Source organism: Rosa chinensis, chromosome 7 (genome assembly GCF_002994745.2).
Source record: "Rosa chinensis cultivar Old Blush chromosome 7, RchiOBHm-V2, whole genome shotgun sequence".
Classification (NCBI taxonomy): Eukaryota; Viridiplantae; Streptophyta; class Magnoliopsida; order Rosales; family Rosaceae; genus Rosa; species Rosa chinensis.
In genome coordinates, this window is record NC_037094.1 from 69,117,178 (window position 1) to 69,132,063 (window position 14,886).

Consider the following 14,886-nt stretch of genomic DNA (forward strand, 5'->3'; position numbering starts at 1 on the left):
ATAACTTGGTCTTGGCCTCTTGGACTCTTGGGGCATGCTAATGGCATTTCCCACTTCAACATCAACCAGTCGAGATCATTTTATTAAACCATTTTCGTATAAGATAATAAGAACGTTTAAGATATCCATTTATATGGTACGACGAGGCCAGTAAGTGACATGATCGAATTCTGACCTTTAGCTGCGAGCTGTTCCACTCGCACAATGAGAGCATTGCGTTTGTCGCACGTAGCAGAGTCAGTAATGATACTCCAGGTTTCTGTTGCTCTAATCCCTCTCAAGTGTTAAAGAAGAAAACGACTCTCTTCTGTCCTGACAGTGCCTTTAATATTATTAATCCCTTATTAGTAAAAATGCTACTGATAATTATATTATTACTTTAAATTAAACCTATTAATAGTTTAATACTAATCTTACAGCAGTCAAATTACAGTGTGGCTCAGAGCCTCGGATCCAAAAACCTACCCAGTCACTCACCCACCTTGGTTTTCCCACTTGTCCCCTAAATTCTTTGTTAGCTGTAAGAGCCTGTAAACCCTTTTGTTGGTTAGAACATTGGTGCAAGTTTGTGTTTCATAATCAAGAGGAGTTAAGTGTTTCAAGTTTGTGTTAATTGTTGTTGTTCTGCTTTGGAATTTGAAACTCAATGGAGAAGTATGAGGTTGTGAAGGATATTGGGTCTGGGAATTTTGGTGTAGCAAGGCTGGTCAGAGACAAGAATACCCAAGAACTCTTAGCTGTTAAGTTCATTGAGAGAGGCCTTAAGGTCTGATTCTTCATCTTCTTCACCTCTTATTTTCCTTTTTCTGTTTCTGATTTTTTCTGGGTATTGGGTGTTTTCCCCCCTATTTCTTTGGTGTTGTAGATAGATGAAAATGTGCTGAGGGAAATCATGAACCACAGATCCTTGAAGCATCCCAATATTGTTCAGTTCAAAGAGGTAAGTAATTAGGTGAATTTATCCACTGATTCTGTTCTGTTCTTCCCTTCCAAGCATCATAATGAATTTTGGATTAATTTTCTCAGAGAAAAGAAGAAGAAATTGGGAATGAATTTGCCTGCAACTTTTATAGCATGTCTTTATACAGAACTTTTTTGCATTGGCAGATAGTGATGACATCTTCTCTATCAATTCTTTATACCATTGCACAAGTATCTATTTTCTTGGTCTGAACAATACTTTCAAAACATGCTTAAACTATGCTTAAAATGGTACCTAGTAATCATTTGTTAATACACCTCTGTAAAAATATGACCTTTACTTCCTCCGCTCTGTTAATATGAAGTGGATAATGGACTTATAACCATAGCTTTACAGGGTTTATGTTTAAGAGTATTGGGATCTCTTTCACGCAGGTTTTGCTGACACCAACTCATTTAGCCATTGTGATGGAGTATGCTGCTGGAGGAGAACTCTATGACAGAATAGTCAAGGCTGTTAGGTTTAGTGAGAATGAGGTAATGTAATTTTGGAGATAATATAGTTGAAATATGGGTACACTAAAGGTCCCATGTAAATGAAATCCATCAAAATAATCTTCAACCTCTACTTTCAATTGGGAAAAAAGATCCTTTTCATTTCTTTAAGTAATTTTCACTTCACAATCGATCATTATATAGCTAAAAGTTTACAATCATTTGCATCAGGCAAGGTTTTTCTTCCAGCAATTGATATCCGGAGTTAGTTACTGTCATACCATGGTATGTAAAAGTTGCCACTCTTCAGCTAGTATGTTGTGTGCTGCTGTTTCTTTTTCTCATGATCTTTGGTAGTATTGACTGTAATAATGAAATCATTTATTTTTGCTGCAGCAAATATGTCATAGAGACCTTAAGCTTGAAAATACACTCTTAGATGACAGTGCAGCACCTCGTGTGAAAATATGTGATTTTGGATACTCGAAGGTAATCCACAAATCCTAGAGGATCTGCAATTAGGAATTTGGGGTATTAAGACTATAATTAATATTTCTTCACTTTGTTTTGTAGTCATTACTGAGTTCTCTGCCAAAGTCTACTGTGGGAACACCTGCTTATATTGCACCTGAAGTTCTATCTAAAAAACAATATGATGGACAGGTAAGTCCAAATTCATGTGCCTTCTCATCAATACTGGAATTTTCTACTGCAGGCATCAAGGATCTTTTGTATCTAATTCTAAATCGTTATAGATTGCAGATGTTTGGTCTTGTGGAGTCACATTATATGTCATGCTCGTCGGAGCATATCCCTTTGAAGATCCTAAGGACCCTATGAACTTTAGAAAAACAATTCGGGTGAGTAGCATTACAAGCTTTTCACCTGTCCACCCTCTCCATTGTTTCCTGAGTTAAGAGTTAAAACCTTATATGTCTTATGGCAGCGGATCCTTACTGTACGCTATGTAATCCCGGACAGTGTGCCAATTTCTGTGGAATGTAGACACCTTTTGTCTAAGATTTTTGTTGCAAACCCGGAAAAGGTAACATGGCTTTCATTTTGGTGTTGAGCTGCTAGATAGATTAGACTTAAATTTTGAATGCATATCAGGAGCCTCTTTCAATCTTGTTTTCCCTACTTGTGATTGCAAAGATCTGGTTTCGGATACACATTTCTCATTGTGCTCTCTCCTCATCTTTTTGCAGAGAATAAAAATTCCAGAAATTAAGACCCACCGTTGGTTTGCAAAGAACTTGCCTCTGGAAATGAAGGAAGGAGGAACTTGGGAGAATAATGCTGTAAACACACCATCTCAAAGCATTGAAGAAGTTCAGTCCATAATAAAAGAGGCAAGAAAACCTTTAAGGGTCCCAACTGTCAGTAGGCATTGCGTTGGAAGCAGCATGGCTATTGATGATGCTGATGTTGAAGGTACATAAACGAGTGGTGATTTTTGTATCCGAAGTATGACCTGTTAAAGTGTACATATGATGCAAACCATACTTTGCCCTGTGAAAGTGCTCTAATGCATGGCTCTTTATGAATCTACCATTTTGTGTTGCTGTAAAAGCACACATGTTAAACTCCTTTGCTGAAAATAGCAAATGTATTTCTTGCTTTTCAAATCTCAAATTATATGCCGTTAATATCAAGTGATTGGTTTGATAATTATGGTAAATGGTAATTAACCTTCCTTGATTCAGTTTTGGTGTGTATGGACACCATTTAAAATCAGGGTGCTTTTGCACCTGGGAGAGCAATTCAGGATAATATCCTGATTACTCATGAACTTTTCTTTGACTTTCAGAAGAAAACAGGGAGTCTGGAGCTATGGCTGTTAAGCTTGATAAGATGATTTCCTCAATTGGGACTATATTAAGGCCTGTCTTTTTAAATTTGGTTTTCAGAAGAATTGGATTGATAGAATCATGAACTTTATTACCTCAGTTTTCTTCTCAATTTTATTAAATGGGAAAGGTGAAGGTTATTTTCACCCAACAAGAGGAATTAGACAAGGGGACCCTCTATCTCCTTACATATTCATTATTGAGAAAATGTTACAAACAGTACCCGAACTAAGACCGACTCCTAACTTCAGTACCCGACTATGCAAAACTATCACTTTGGTACCCCAAGTTTGAAGCTCGACCCAAGAATGGTACATGCCGTCCATCACAGCGTTAAGTTTTTGCTACGTGGCAAACCATGAGGGCCCTCAAAAAATGCCACGTGGTTAGCTAGTTAACGCCGTGATGGACGGCGTGTACCATTCTTGGGTCGGACTTCAAACTTGGGGTACCAAAGTGATAGTTTTGCATGGTCAGGTACTGAAGTTAAGAATGAGCCTTAATTCGGGTACTGTTTGTAACATTTTCTCTTTCATTATTTGCATGGAGCCTTCAATTAGACATCTGACAACCTATCTGTAATGCAGAAAAACCATGTAGGGTTACTCTCCTCTCCTCTTGGTTTTAGGATCTCTAATTTAATGTTTGCAGATGACTGTCTTATTTTTGCTAAAGCCTCTAGTAAAGGAGCAAGAAACATCATCATAAAAGTTCTAAATCTCTTTGCTACAACTTCAGGACATAAGATAAATTTCCATAAATCCTTCTTGGACTTTTCCCCTGTTGTTTCTTTTGCTGTAATCCAACAAAAAATTACCATTGGCAAATACCTAGGTATTCAACTATTCATAATGTAATTTTCTCGAAAGATCCAGCCAATGCTAAAGAGCTGTTATTGAAAATTACCAACAAATTTGCCGGTTGGAAAAAGACTAACTTTAATTAAAGCTAATGTTGCTAGAATGTCAAACCATGTAATGTCTTGTTTCAATTGTTCTTCTAAGTTTTCAAATGCTATTGATAAGGAGGCAAAAAATTTCTTCTGGGGTTCTAGTGCAAAAGCCCCTCCAGTTGCTTGGGAAAAGGTATCACTCCTAAATCTATTGGAGGATTAGGCATCAGAAATACTGTTTTCTATAATAATGCTGCTATTGTTCAACTAGCTTAGAAAATATTTACTGAACCTGAAAACTGGTGGGTTCAAATCATGAGAAAAAAATATCTGAGGAAATGCTCTTTTTTCCAAGCTAAAAATAAATAATCGTTTTCCTTTGCTTGGAAGGGAGTTTTGGATTGTAGAGATCTTATCTCTCAAAGCATTAGATGGACCGTGGGGAATGGCAAAAATATAAACCTTTGGACTTTTAAGTGGATCTTTCCTTTTCCCTAAGTTAACCTGCTTTCTAACCATCAAAAGAGTGCTATTAATTGGATGCTTCTGTTAGTGATTTCATCAGAGATAAAATATGGGATAAGGCAAAACTGTTGCAGGTGTTAGATCCAGATATTTTCAAGCAGATCAGTGAAATTCCTATTCCTAGAAATGAGCAGGAAGATGCTTTTATTTGGGGTCCAGCTTCAAATGATAAGTTTTCAGTCAAATCAGCTACTTGGTGTACATGTAAGGACATCGATCAACACCCTCAGATAGGTCTAATTAACAAGATGTGGAAGCTTAACTTCCACCTAAAATTAAAATTTTCAGTTGGCTCATTCTCAAAGGAAGACATAAAACAAAGGATAGACTCACTAAATTTAGAATATCGAAAGATAATACTTGTGCTTTATGCAATGGTGATAATGAAATTGTTGATCATCTTTTTGGTAAATGTCCTTTTACTATGGAAGTTTGGAGATTATCAAATTTGAATGACTCTATAAAATGGCGTGCAGGTTATATAAATGTTTTTAGGTCTCTCTTTCTTGATCAGAACTATGATGAGGATCTTTTTATGAAAATTTGAACTTTGTGTTGGCAAGTTTGGAAAGCAAGGAATGAATGGTCCTTCAGGAATGTTTGGACACATCCAAATTCTATTGTTACAGCTGCAGCAACCATTTCTCACAGCTATGTTGAAAAGAATCAGAGCAGGAGGAAGATTCTAACTCAAACCATCAAGCCACCATTAAGTGGCAACCTCCCTCAAATAATGCTATCAAGATCAATTTTGATTTTTTTTTTTTTTTTGGGAAGTGACATAAGGGCTAACTCTTTGCCCTTAGTCGAAATTTTATTAGTAGAGAAGAAAGGTACAAGGGGAAGGGGGGACTAGGCCAAAACCACTTTCACAGGACATAAATCAACATGGAAATACCTGTCAAAAGTGCTACTGAAAGGAGCAAAAACAAAAGAGAAAGCAAAACAACGACAATAGCTAATTAATCAAAAGCTCACTATCTAAAACGATACGTAATGACTGAGGACAAATCACGACCACAAAGCCCAGCAATGAAGTTGGGAACTGTAATCCACCAAATAGAACCTGGGTTGGTAGCTCCATACTCAGCTAATTTGTCAGCCAAACTGTTGCCTTCCCTGTAAATGTGGTTAACCTTAAATTGAATGGACCTAGCATAGTGAAGACTATTTATCCAAGCCACTCTCCACCTTCAAGGAACCAAATTGGAGGAATTGAAATAATGCAAGATTAGAGCCGAATCCTTTTCCAACCATATATTATTTCAAGGATTAATTTCAGTTTACCCCCATGAGGTTTGGGGGTGTTATCATTTCACCCCCTCTACTTTCAATTTTGAATTTTTACCCCCTAAACTTTTCAATTTCAATCAGCCATGTCCAATTTTTACTGTTCCGTCCAAATTGGACGTTAAGTTTGACTTTTGAGGGTTAAAATGGTCATTTCAACATAAAAAATTAAAAAAAATTAAAAAAAATTATCTTCTGTTTTTTAGTTTTTTTTATTATTATTTTATTATTTTGTCTTCAACCTATACACCACAAATTATAATAGGTTTATAAAAACAAAAAAAATACTCTAGGTGGTTGAAAGCCGGTAACTGGTCTACGATATTTGTAATATATCTCCGATAAAGTGAAGAATTTTAGAATATATCCCCAATAAAGTGAAGAAATATTTGTAAAAAATAATTTTATACTTTATCTGTAAATAAATATCTGTATATCCCCAATAAAGTGAAGAAATATCTGTGTAAAATCATTTTTGGTCTACGATATTTGTGATATATATCCAATAAATTGAAGAATTTTAGGATATATCCCCAATAAAGTGAAGAAATATCTGTAAAAAATGATTTTACACTTTATCTATAAATATCTGTATATCCCCAATAAAGTGAAGAAATATCTGTGTAAAATCATTTTTTACAGATATTTATTTACAGATAAAGTGTAAAATTATTTTTTATAGATATTTCTTCACTTTATTTGGGATATATCCTAAATTCTTCACTTTATCGGAGATATGTCACAAATATCGTAGACCAGCGAGCGGCTTTCAACTACCTAGAGTATTTTTTTGTTTTTATAAACCTATTATAACTTGTGGTGTATAGGTTGGAGACCAAAAAAAAAAAAAAACTAAAAAACAGAAATTTTTTATTATTTTTTTAATTTTTTATGTTGAAATGACCATTTTAACCCTCAAAAATCAAACTTAACGTCCAATTTGGACGGAACAGTAAATATTGGACACGGCTGATTGAAATTGAAAAGTTTAGGGGGTAAAGATTCAAAATTGAAAGTAGAGGGGGTGAAATCATTTTACCCCCAAACCTCAGGGGGGTAAACTGAAATTAATCCTTATTTCAATCTCGCACTTTAGCAATAGATAAAGCTTCAATAACTGCTAAAATTTCAGCTTCAACTGCACTCTGAACTAAAATATTATGAGTAAAAGCACCTTGAAAAATTCCATCAGAGTTTCTGAAGACTCCACCAAATAACCAGCAGTATGGGGGCCTCTAAATGAGCCATCTATGTTAACTTTTAACCGTCCAATCGGCGGAGGCTGCCAAACGATACGGATGAACTTTGGAGCCTTAAGCCTCAGAGATGAAACTCCAAGAGATTAAACATTGGTACAGCAACCAAAGAGTTGGAATAAGGTGAAAAATAAATAGAGGCAGAGTCTTTGAGGGTCAAGATCAATTTTGATGGATCTGTTACTAACAATTTTGCTACTTGTGGAGTTATTATTATAGATTCTGATGGAAATCCTCTCATTGCAACCCCAAAAAATATTGGAAGAGCTCAGTATTGACTACAGAAGCACTTGTACTAAGAGATAGCCTCATTTTAGCCAAATAGAAGAGAGTTTCTATTGAGACCTCCAAATCTACTCACTTGACCTCACTCTATTTTGAATTATTAAATGACATATATAACCTACTATAAAATGACCATTAAGGACAATAATTATACCCAAAAAAATATTACATTTATTTTATGTAGACTTTCCAATTCAATAATATTAGATTGTATTTCTTATCTATTTTCATTTTCGAATTTTACTACATACTCATTAAAGCATTCATATATATTTAATAAGAATTAAATATATAAAAATGTATTAAGATCATGTGACATAAAAATGTATGATATATATGTTGAACGCATATTGGTGAGGGAAAACAAAATAATTCCTCTTATGATTTATGACCTAAATCTAAGTCAATCCATTATATTTGCAAAAATATATATATATATATATATATATTTAAATAATTAATCATGTGGTACAAAAAATACAGAAAAAAAAATATACATTAAAAAAAACGAATGATTTTTTTTTTTTGAGAATAAAAACAAATGATTTCTTTATTTTTTTATTTTGCACAGCTAAAATAGAATTTTTTAAAAAAAAAACATAATAGTTCATGGCATTTTCTTATTGATTAGACATCAATTTTTGAAACTCAAGTTTGATTAAGAAATGTATATTTAGTCCTTTCAAAAAAAAAAAGTATATTTAGTTAAGATTTATAGAGTGATTAAATCATTGAAATGACTAAATTTTTTATATGAGTGAGGTTATTTGAGGAAGTTTAGTGAGGTTTAGTGAGCAAATTTAGTATTTGAAAATTTGATAAGAGGTGTAAAAAGCATAGAGGTCAAGTGAGTAAATTTGGAGGTTCCAATAGAAAAACTCCAAATAGAAAGGCTGCCAAAATGCCATTGTTGAAGGAGACTCAAAGCTTGTTATTGATGCTGTCAACAACAAGATCAAACCACCATGGAGACTTCTTGAAATTGTGGAAGATATCAGGAGCATTGCAAGAACGTTTAACTTAACCATTTTAAAGTACATTTTCAGAGAATATGCTTTTGCCAACCTTGGTCATGCAACCACGGAAGAAAACATTTGGGAGACTTCTTTTCCTTCTCAAGTGACAAAAGCGCTTTTATTTGACTACTTAGGACTAGGATGCCCTAGAGTCACTTGTATTTAACTCTGTTTGTAATTTCTTATCAAAAAAAAAAAAAAATTGAGCACAAGCAAGAACACATAAAGATAAAGAATTTCATACGTCAGTCATACCGTGTGTGGCACGGGTGACTAATCAGTGCACATGTTAGGGGTGTTTTGGATATTTCACTTCAATAAAACCGGAATAATTTTGGAATACAATCAAAGTTATATGACTTTTAATTGGGTAGTTGTATCAATCACATGATATGACTGTCGTTTGCTAGACTTTGTCACACAAAAATTCTTCTCCTTCCCTTTTTTTCGGAAGTAATTGAGGATTGGACAAAATTAATAGAAGGGAAATGATCTGGGTGAATAGAAAAAAAAAAAAACAAAGGTGCTATGGAAATCAAGAATAAAAAAATTTGAAGTTAAATATATAAAGAAGAAAAATATATCTTATATATAGTTTGAAAAACTGATTATCGGTAGTGATAGAATCCTCTATTACATAATATAAAACACAATTATTTTAAAAATCCCATAAAAACTAAAATGTTTTTTTTTTCCTTGGACTAACGTAAGAACTAAAATGTCAACATAGTCAACAAGAAATGCGGGTGTATACTTTTAAGGGTGCGGCTATTGTCACCCTACCATTTTCTTTGTTCACCTTACAAATATTTGAATTATTGAAAGACTATATAACCCAAATGCAAAATGACTAATAAGTACACTAATTTTCTAAAATTTAAATCTTTAAGGAAAACTAAATACATATCTAATTAAATACAAAACTGCCTAATTTCTCTTCTGATAACATTAATCTTCATCTTCTCCATCCAAATTTCAATTTATTACAATTTTCTTTTTTATCTTTTTGTTGCGTCCTCATCGTTAATTTGTTATTCAATTCACAAAACCATTAGTGTTAACTTCATCAAAATCTTTATAATACCTTTATAAACACCAAAAGTAAAAAATTTAAAACACGAAGAAAAACAAATCAATATTTTTTTCATTGCTCATAGTAGCACTTACTAATTTCTTTAATATAGATTGAAAAAAAAAAAGAACATTGAAACTGAATGAAAAAAAATAAAAAAACGGAAGTAAATCAAATTATGATTTTATTAGGAAACTTTAATATATTTTAGGACGTCTTTTTAATTGATATAAATTAAATGAGAAATTTTCGTTAAATAAAATTTCTTTTTTAATTTGATATGTCATATGATGGAGGATATTTCTGGAAAGAGAAATGGGTTGGATAAGTAAATCTAATAATTGAAATTAAAATGTAGGGTGTAATGAGTAAGTAGGGTGAACAAAAAAAAATTATAGGTTGGCAATAGCCTCACCATACTTTTAATTATACAAGAAAGAAATCTTTCTCCAACGCCAAAGTAAAGGATCATATTTACTTGAAGAGTAAAACCCACCACTAGGGTCAAAACTTTCCTACACAGGACAAAATGATACCTAGATTTTTAAAAACAAATCAACTTGATACCCAACTTTCAAAGTGATCAAAATGATACCTAAAGTTTTAAAAACAAATCAATTTGATACCTCGGTTTAATTTTTTGTAACTTTTTGTTAAAATTGATCACGTGTGGTGCAGTATTTATACCTCCTCTCAAACTTTTTGTCATCAAACTTCCATATTTACCCTCTTTCTCTCTTAATCTCTTCCTTTTTTCTCTGCGTCATCAAGTTCCGATTTGACCAAGATCGAGCCTCGTCTTTACCGGAAACAGAGGACCTACAATATAATTATCCAGTCTCAGTTATATGTTGAAAATAATATTATCCAGTTACCATTTGAGAATGATTAGGTATTGATTGTACAAATGATTAGGTGTAAATTTGAAGTGTCTGAGGCTTGTTTATAAGAATTTTTTTTTCCTATCAATATTACTTTCAAAAATTTTGAGACTAAATTTTTAAGAAATACTAATAGAAATTGTTGTAACTAAAGAAAAACAGGGAGAAGAAATGTGGAAAGAGGAAACAACAAGTAAGAAATTTTTAAGAAATAGTAATATAAAATGTGGTAACAAAAGAAAAAAAAAAAAGGAAGAGAAAAAGGGAGGAAAAAAAATGGAGAAAGAACAAAAAAAATAACAAGAACAAAATGGGGGAGAAGTAAATGAGGAAAAAGCAAAAGAAACAGGCATGAATTTGAACCAAGGTCACAAGGGAAATAACACATCATTTTGCCAATTGAACCATTTTGCACATATAATCGGTAATATATTAGAAGTTCTTTGGATTGGGCCATACGTGGATACACCCCTGGTTACACTTGACTTTCTCAATTTTAGCCAAGTTGTGTAGGAATATTGGTTACCGTAACTTACTTTAGAGTTGCCTAGATAGGGGATTATTTACGTAGAGTCAAAATATATACGTGGCATTGTTTTTTTTTTTTTTTTGGTCTAGGGTCACTATGTGATGTTAGGTATAGATTTTGAATAGAATGACAGGAGTATTATTGGTTAGGGATTTTCTGTTCACGTAGTCATCTAGTTTTCACTCCAGGGAGCTTAACCTATGGGGTGAGAATTCACATTGCTGTCACCCGAAACATGATGGAATATGCGCCAAAAAACCGGTCGTGTAAAATGGCCAGGAGTGAAAGATACGACCATAATTGGAAGCGGCACTGCGCTAGATTTGGTACAGATTACGCCGGAAGGGGCCAAAGAGTGACAAGACGTTCTGCAACTTTTATAGCGGTAAACTTGAACTGCAAGTTGCATGGGCTCACATGATCATCTTCTTTTTCAATGCTCTCACTGTCCTTTTACAGCCATAATATTTGTCGCATGTTGCAATAGTCAATCATTTTCTCAAATCTCTGTGGCTCTAAATTATTTTCAATATTTATTCCAAAAAAAAAAAAAAAGAGAGAAAGAATTGTCGCAAACACCCGACATCATACTTACAGTAGCCCAACGGAAAATATCCACCGCTCACTTTCTTTTCTGTTTTTGGTCCGAAACCTCTCACTCTCATAGTCTTTGCTTCTATTATTAGCCTAAGCACTCTGTAGCGGTTGGACTGATTATTCATGCAAGTTGGTGTTTAGAAAGATTTACGACTTTGAGTTTTGTTGGGTTTTGGATTTTATGGAGAGGTATGAGATTTTGCAGGATATTGGAGCTGGGAATTTTGCGGTGACAAAGTTGGTCAGAGAAAAGTGTAGCGGAGAACTCTATTGTATTAAGTTGATTGAGAGAGGCAAGAAGGTTTGCTAGCTTCTTCATCATCTCCTTCACCTCAGGTTTTCTGGGTATTCTTTTTTTTTTTTTCCTGAATAATTCTGGGTTTTGCAGATAGATGAAAATGTTCAAAGGGAAATCATGAACCACAGATCCTTGAAGCACCCCAATATTGTTGAATTTAAAAAGGTTAGTAAGAAGTAATGAATTTTGTGCATGTTGTGGCACTGACCGATGTTAGAAATGATTTTGCTTCTTCCCTTGAATTGCATATTCATTTTCTTTGGATTAACAGATACTGATGCTATGTTCTGTATCATTTTCCCATAAGGGCATTGTATATTCAAGTATCATGGTCGTTTATGCTTAAATCGGTAGCTGAAATCATATACCTCTATTAAAGCTATGATCTTTACTTCATCCACTCTTTATATGGAGTGGAGCCTATTTCTGATAGATTGGGTGTTTAAGAGTTTTGGGGTCTCTTTCATCCAGGTCCTGCTGACTCCAACTCATCTAGGTATAGTAATGGAGTATGCTGCAGGAGGAGAACTGTATGAGAGAATTTGCAAGGCTGGTAAATTTAGTGAGGATGAGGTAAAGTAATTTTCACGGGGGTGAGTTTTATTTCATAAAAAGTGGCCCCCTTACAATTTTCAGAAAAAGAAAAACGATTCATCTTATCTTAAAGTACTTTTTTAGTTTGCAATAGTTCCTAATGTAAGAAAAACTTACATATCCTTGCATCAGGCAAGGTTTTTCTTCCAGCAATTGATATCAGGACTTACGTACTGTCATAAAATGGTAAGTACAAATTGGCACTCTTCAGCTAAGATGTTGTATTTCTCCTTGGTTGACTTTTAGTAAGGAAGTGATTCTTCTTGCAGCATATATGTCATAGAGATCTTAAGCTTGAAAATTCACTCTTAGATGGCGGCACAACACCACGTGTGAAAATATGCGATTTTGGATACTCAAAGGTATTTCACAGAACCCATGATCTTTCAATTTTGGGATTTGGGTTAGATGGGATGTTGAATAATGTTTCGCTTTGTTGTTGTAGTCACTACTTCAATCTCAGCCAAAATCTGTTGTGGGAACACCAAATTATATTGCACCTGAAGTCCTATCTAGAAAAAAATATGATGGAAAGGTGAGTGCAAACTCTTGTGTCTTTCTCATTGATAATAGTGTTTGCTATTGCACACTTTGTGCATCTTTGGATCTAACGTTACACAATATAGATTTCAGATGTCTGGTCTTGTGGAGTCACCTTATTTGTCATGATCTTTGGGGCATATCCCTTTGAAGATCCTCAGGACCCTTTAAACTTTACAAAAACAATTCGGGTGAGTGGCATTACAACCATTTCACTTCTCGCCTCTTTTCTGAGTTAAAGTCATAATGATATACATGTCTCATGGCAGCGAATTCTTAGTGTACACTACTCAATCCCACAAAATATCGGAGTTTCCGGGGAATGTAGACATCTGTTTTCTAAAATATTTGTGGCAAACCCAGAACAGGTAATGTAGCCGTATATCATTTTTGGTGATGAGCTGCTAGATAATTAGAATTATTGATCAGATGGTATGATTTCTGCTTTCTATCAAATAGCGAAACAAAATTAAATCATATGTATTAGTCATCTCGTAAGCTGTAACCAATTTTTGATATGCTGCTATATGAGGAATTTCTTTTAGTTTTCATTTCCTTTCTTATTAGGATCTCTGCATTTCTCTTTGTAGAGAATAACAATCCCTGAAATTAAGAGCCATCCTTGGTTTGTAAAGAACTTACCTATGGAAATGATGGAAGGAGGAAGTTGGGAAAGCAATGCGGTGAACAATCCATCCCAAAGTGTTGAAGAAGTTCAGTCTATAATACAACAGGCAAGAAGACCTTTAAAGGTCCCAACTGTCAGTAGGCATCTCACTGGAAGTAGCATGGCTCTTGATGAAGCTGATGTTGGAGGTCCAGAAACAAATGGTGATTGTGTGCGCTAAATATGGGTAATTGAAGTGTGTGTATATGATATAAATAATTATGGCCATGTGACTTGGTCTGGTACATGGCTGTTAATAACGAACGTATCATTTCGTTTGCTAAGGATGAGTGTATCATTTTGTGTTACTGTGATTACAAGGGTCGTTTCTAAGCTTTTCCTTTAAAATTAGCACAAGCATTGGTCCATCAGCAGAGAATGTTGTGCGAATTGTGTATTGTTTGTGGCCTATAATTTGTGTTGATGTATATAGACAAACCACCATTTAGAGATTAGCAGCCTCACTAGGGTCTAACCTTGTTGGTCTTTGTATGTCATCCGAGTTTTTATCATTTCATTCAAACGTTGGTGAGCCGGGGCATGTTTGTTATTTGGAAAAACTAACACCCTACACTGTGAAGGTCACGGTTTTAAATCTCAGTGGCATTTAGGGATAAAGACGAGGAGTGAGTATTAGCGGAGATAGAAGAAAAACAAATGACTATTGAACTCAAATATTTGATCATTTGATACATCTTACATACCAGTATAACATTCATTCAAATGGAAAGGCTTACTGTTTGGTGTGCTAGATAGTTTTTTTGAATGATTTGCTACATAGAAGAAAAACAAATTACTATTGAACTCAAATATTTGATCATTTGATGCATCTTACATACCAGTATAACATTCATTCAAATGGAAAGGCTTACTGTTTGGTGTGCTAGATAGTTTTGAATGATTCACTACTGTAGATTGGCTTTCTGAAAAGAAATAAGGACAACCCTTATGCGGTTAGCTACAACTGGCCAGGCCAGTGAGAGCAAAGGGAAAGTGTGATAACCGAAGGTCCAAACCAAAAGGTGTTCTGGTGTCATCGAAAAAAAAAAAAGGTGTTCTGGTTTTTCTTCCAAACCAGAAGCTTTCTTCTCCATTTGAAATACCAATAGCACGATCAAAGAAAATTGACCTAAAATATTTACTTAATGCAACGATATCATGACTAATTGCATCGTCAG

General features: G+C 34.2%; 2 protein-coding genes across 3 annotated transcripts; both read left to right on the forward strand.

Annotated features, from left to right (window-relative positions):
* The first annotated feature begins 421 nt into the window (after positions 1-421).
* LOC112175659 (serine/threonine-protein kinase SAPK2) lies at positions 422-3,087 on the forward strand. Its single transcript, XM_024313370.2, has 9 exons — positions 422-766; positions 866-940; positions 1,357-1,458; positions 1,648-1,701; positions 1,813-1,905; positions 1,990-2,079; positions 2,172-2,276; positions 2,363-2,461; positions 2,625-3,087. The coding sequence occupies exons 1-9, from the start codon at positions 647-649 to the stop codon at positions 2,856-2,858; spliced, it is 972 nt and encodes a 323-aa protein (XP_024169138.1). The 5' UTR covers positions 422-646; the 3' UTR covers positions 2,859-3,087.
* An 8,524-nt stretch (positions 3,088-11,611) lies between these two features.
* On the forward strand, positions 11,612-14,105 carry LOC112175658 (serine/threonine-protein kinase SAPK1). 2 transcript variants are annotated; one of them, XM_024313369.2, is made up of 9 exons: positions 11,612-11,910; positions 11,998-12,072; positions 12,379-12,480; positions 12,634-12,687; positions 12,771-12,863; positions 12,947-13,036; positions 13,128-13,232; positions 13,311-13,409; positions 13,609-13,774. In XM_024313369.2, exons 1-9 carry the CDS (start codon positions 11,791-11,793, stop codon positions 13,636-13,638), a joined length of 768 nt encoding a protein of 255 aa, XP_024169137.1. In that variant the 5' UTR covers positions 11,612-11,790; the 3' UTR covers positions 13,639-13,774. The 2 variants fall into 2 exon arrangements, with proteins under 2 accessions (XP_024169137.1, XP_024169136.1); XM_024313368.2 differs by having other exon boundaries at positions 11,614-11,910; positions 13,632-14,105.
* The last annotated feature ends 781 nt before the right edge of the window (positions 14,106-14,886 follow it).

Coding starts and splice junctions, on each gene's coding strand:
- LOC112175659 (XM_024313370.2), top strand. CDS start 647: ATGGAGAAGTATGAGGTTGTGAAGGATATTGGGTCTGGGAATTTTGGT. Junction 1,906..1,989: donor GTGATTTTGGATACTCGAAG/GTAATCCACAAA, acceptor TTTGTTTTGTAG/TCATTACTGAGTTCTCTGCC. Junction 2,080..2,171: donor AAAAACAATATGATGGACAG/GTAAGTCCAAAT, acceptor AAATCGTTATAG/ATTGCAGATGTTTGGTCTTG.
- LOC112175658 (XM_024313368.2), top strand. CDS start 11,791: ATGGAGAGGTATGAGATTTTGCAGGATATTGGAGCTGGGAATTTTGCG. Junction 12,073..12,378: donor ATATTGTTGAATTTAAAAAG/GTTAGTAAGAAG, acceptor TCTTTCATCCAG/GTCCTGCTGACTCCAACTCA. Junction 12,864..12,946: donor GCGATTTTGGATACTCAAAG/GTATTTCACAGA, acceptor TTGTTGTTGTAG/TCACTACTTCAATCTCAGCC.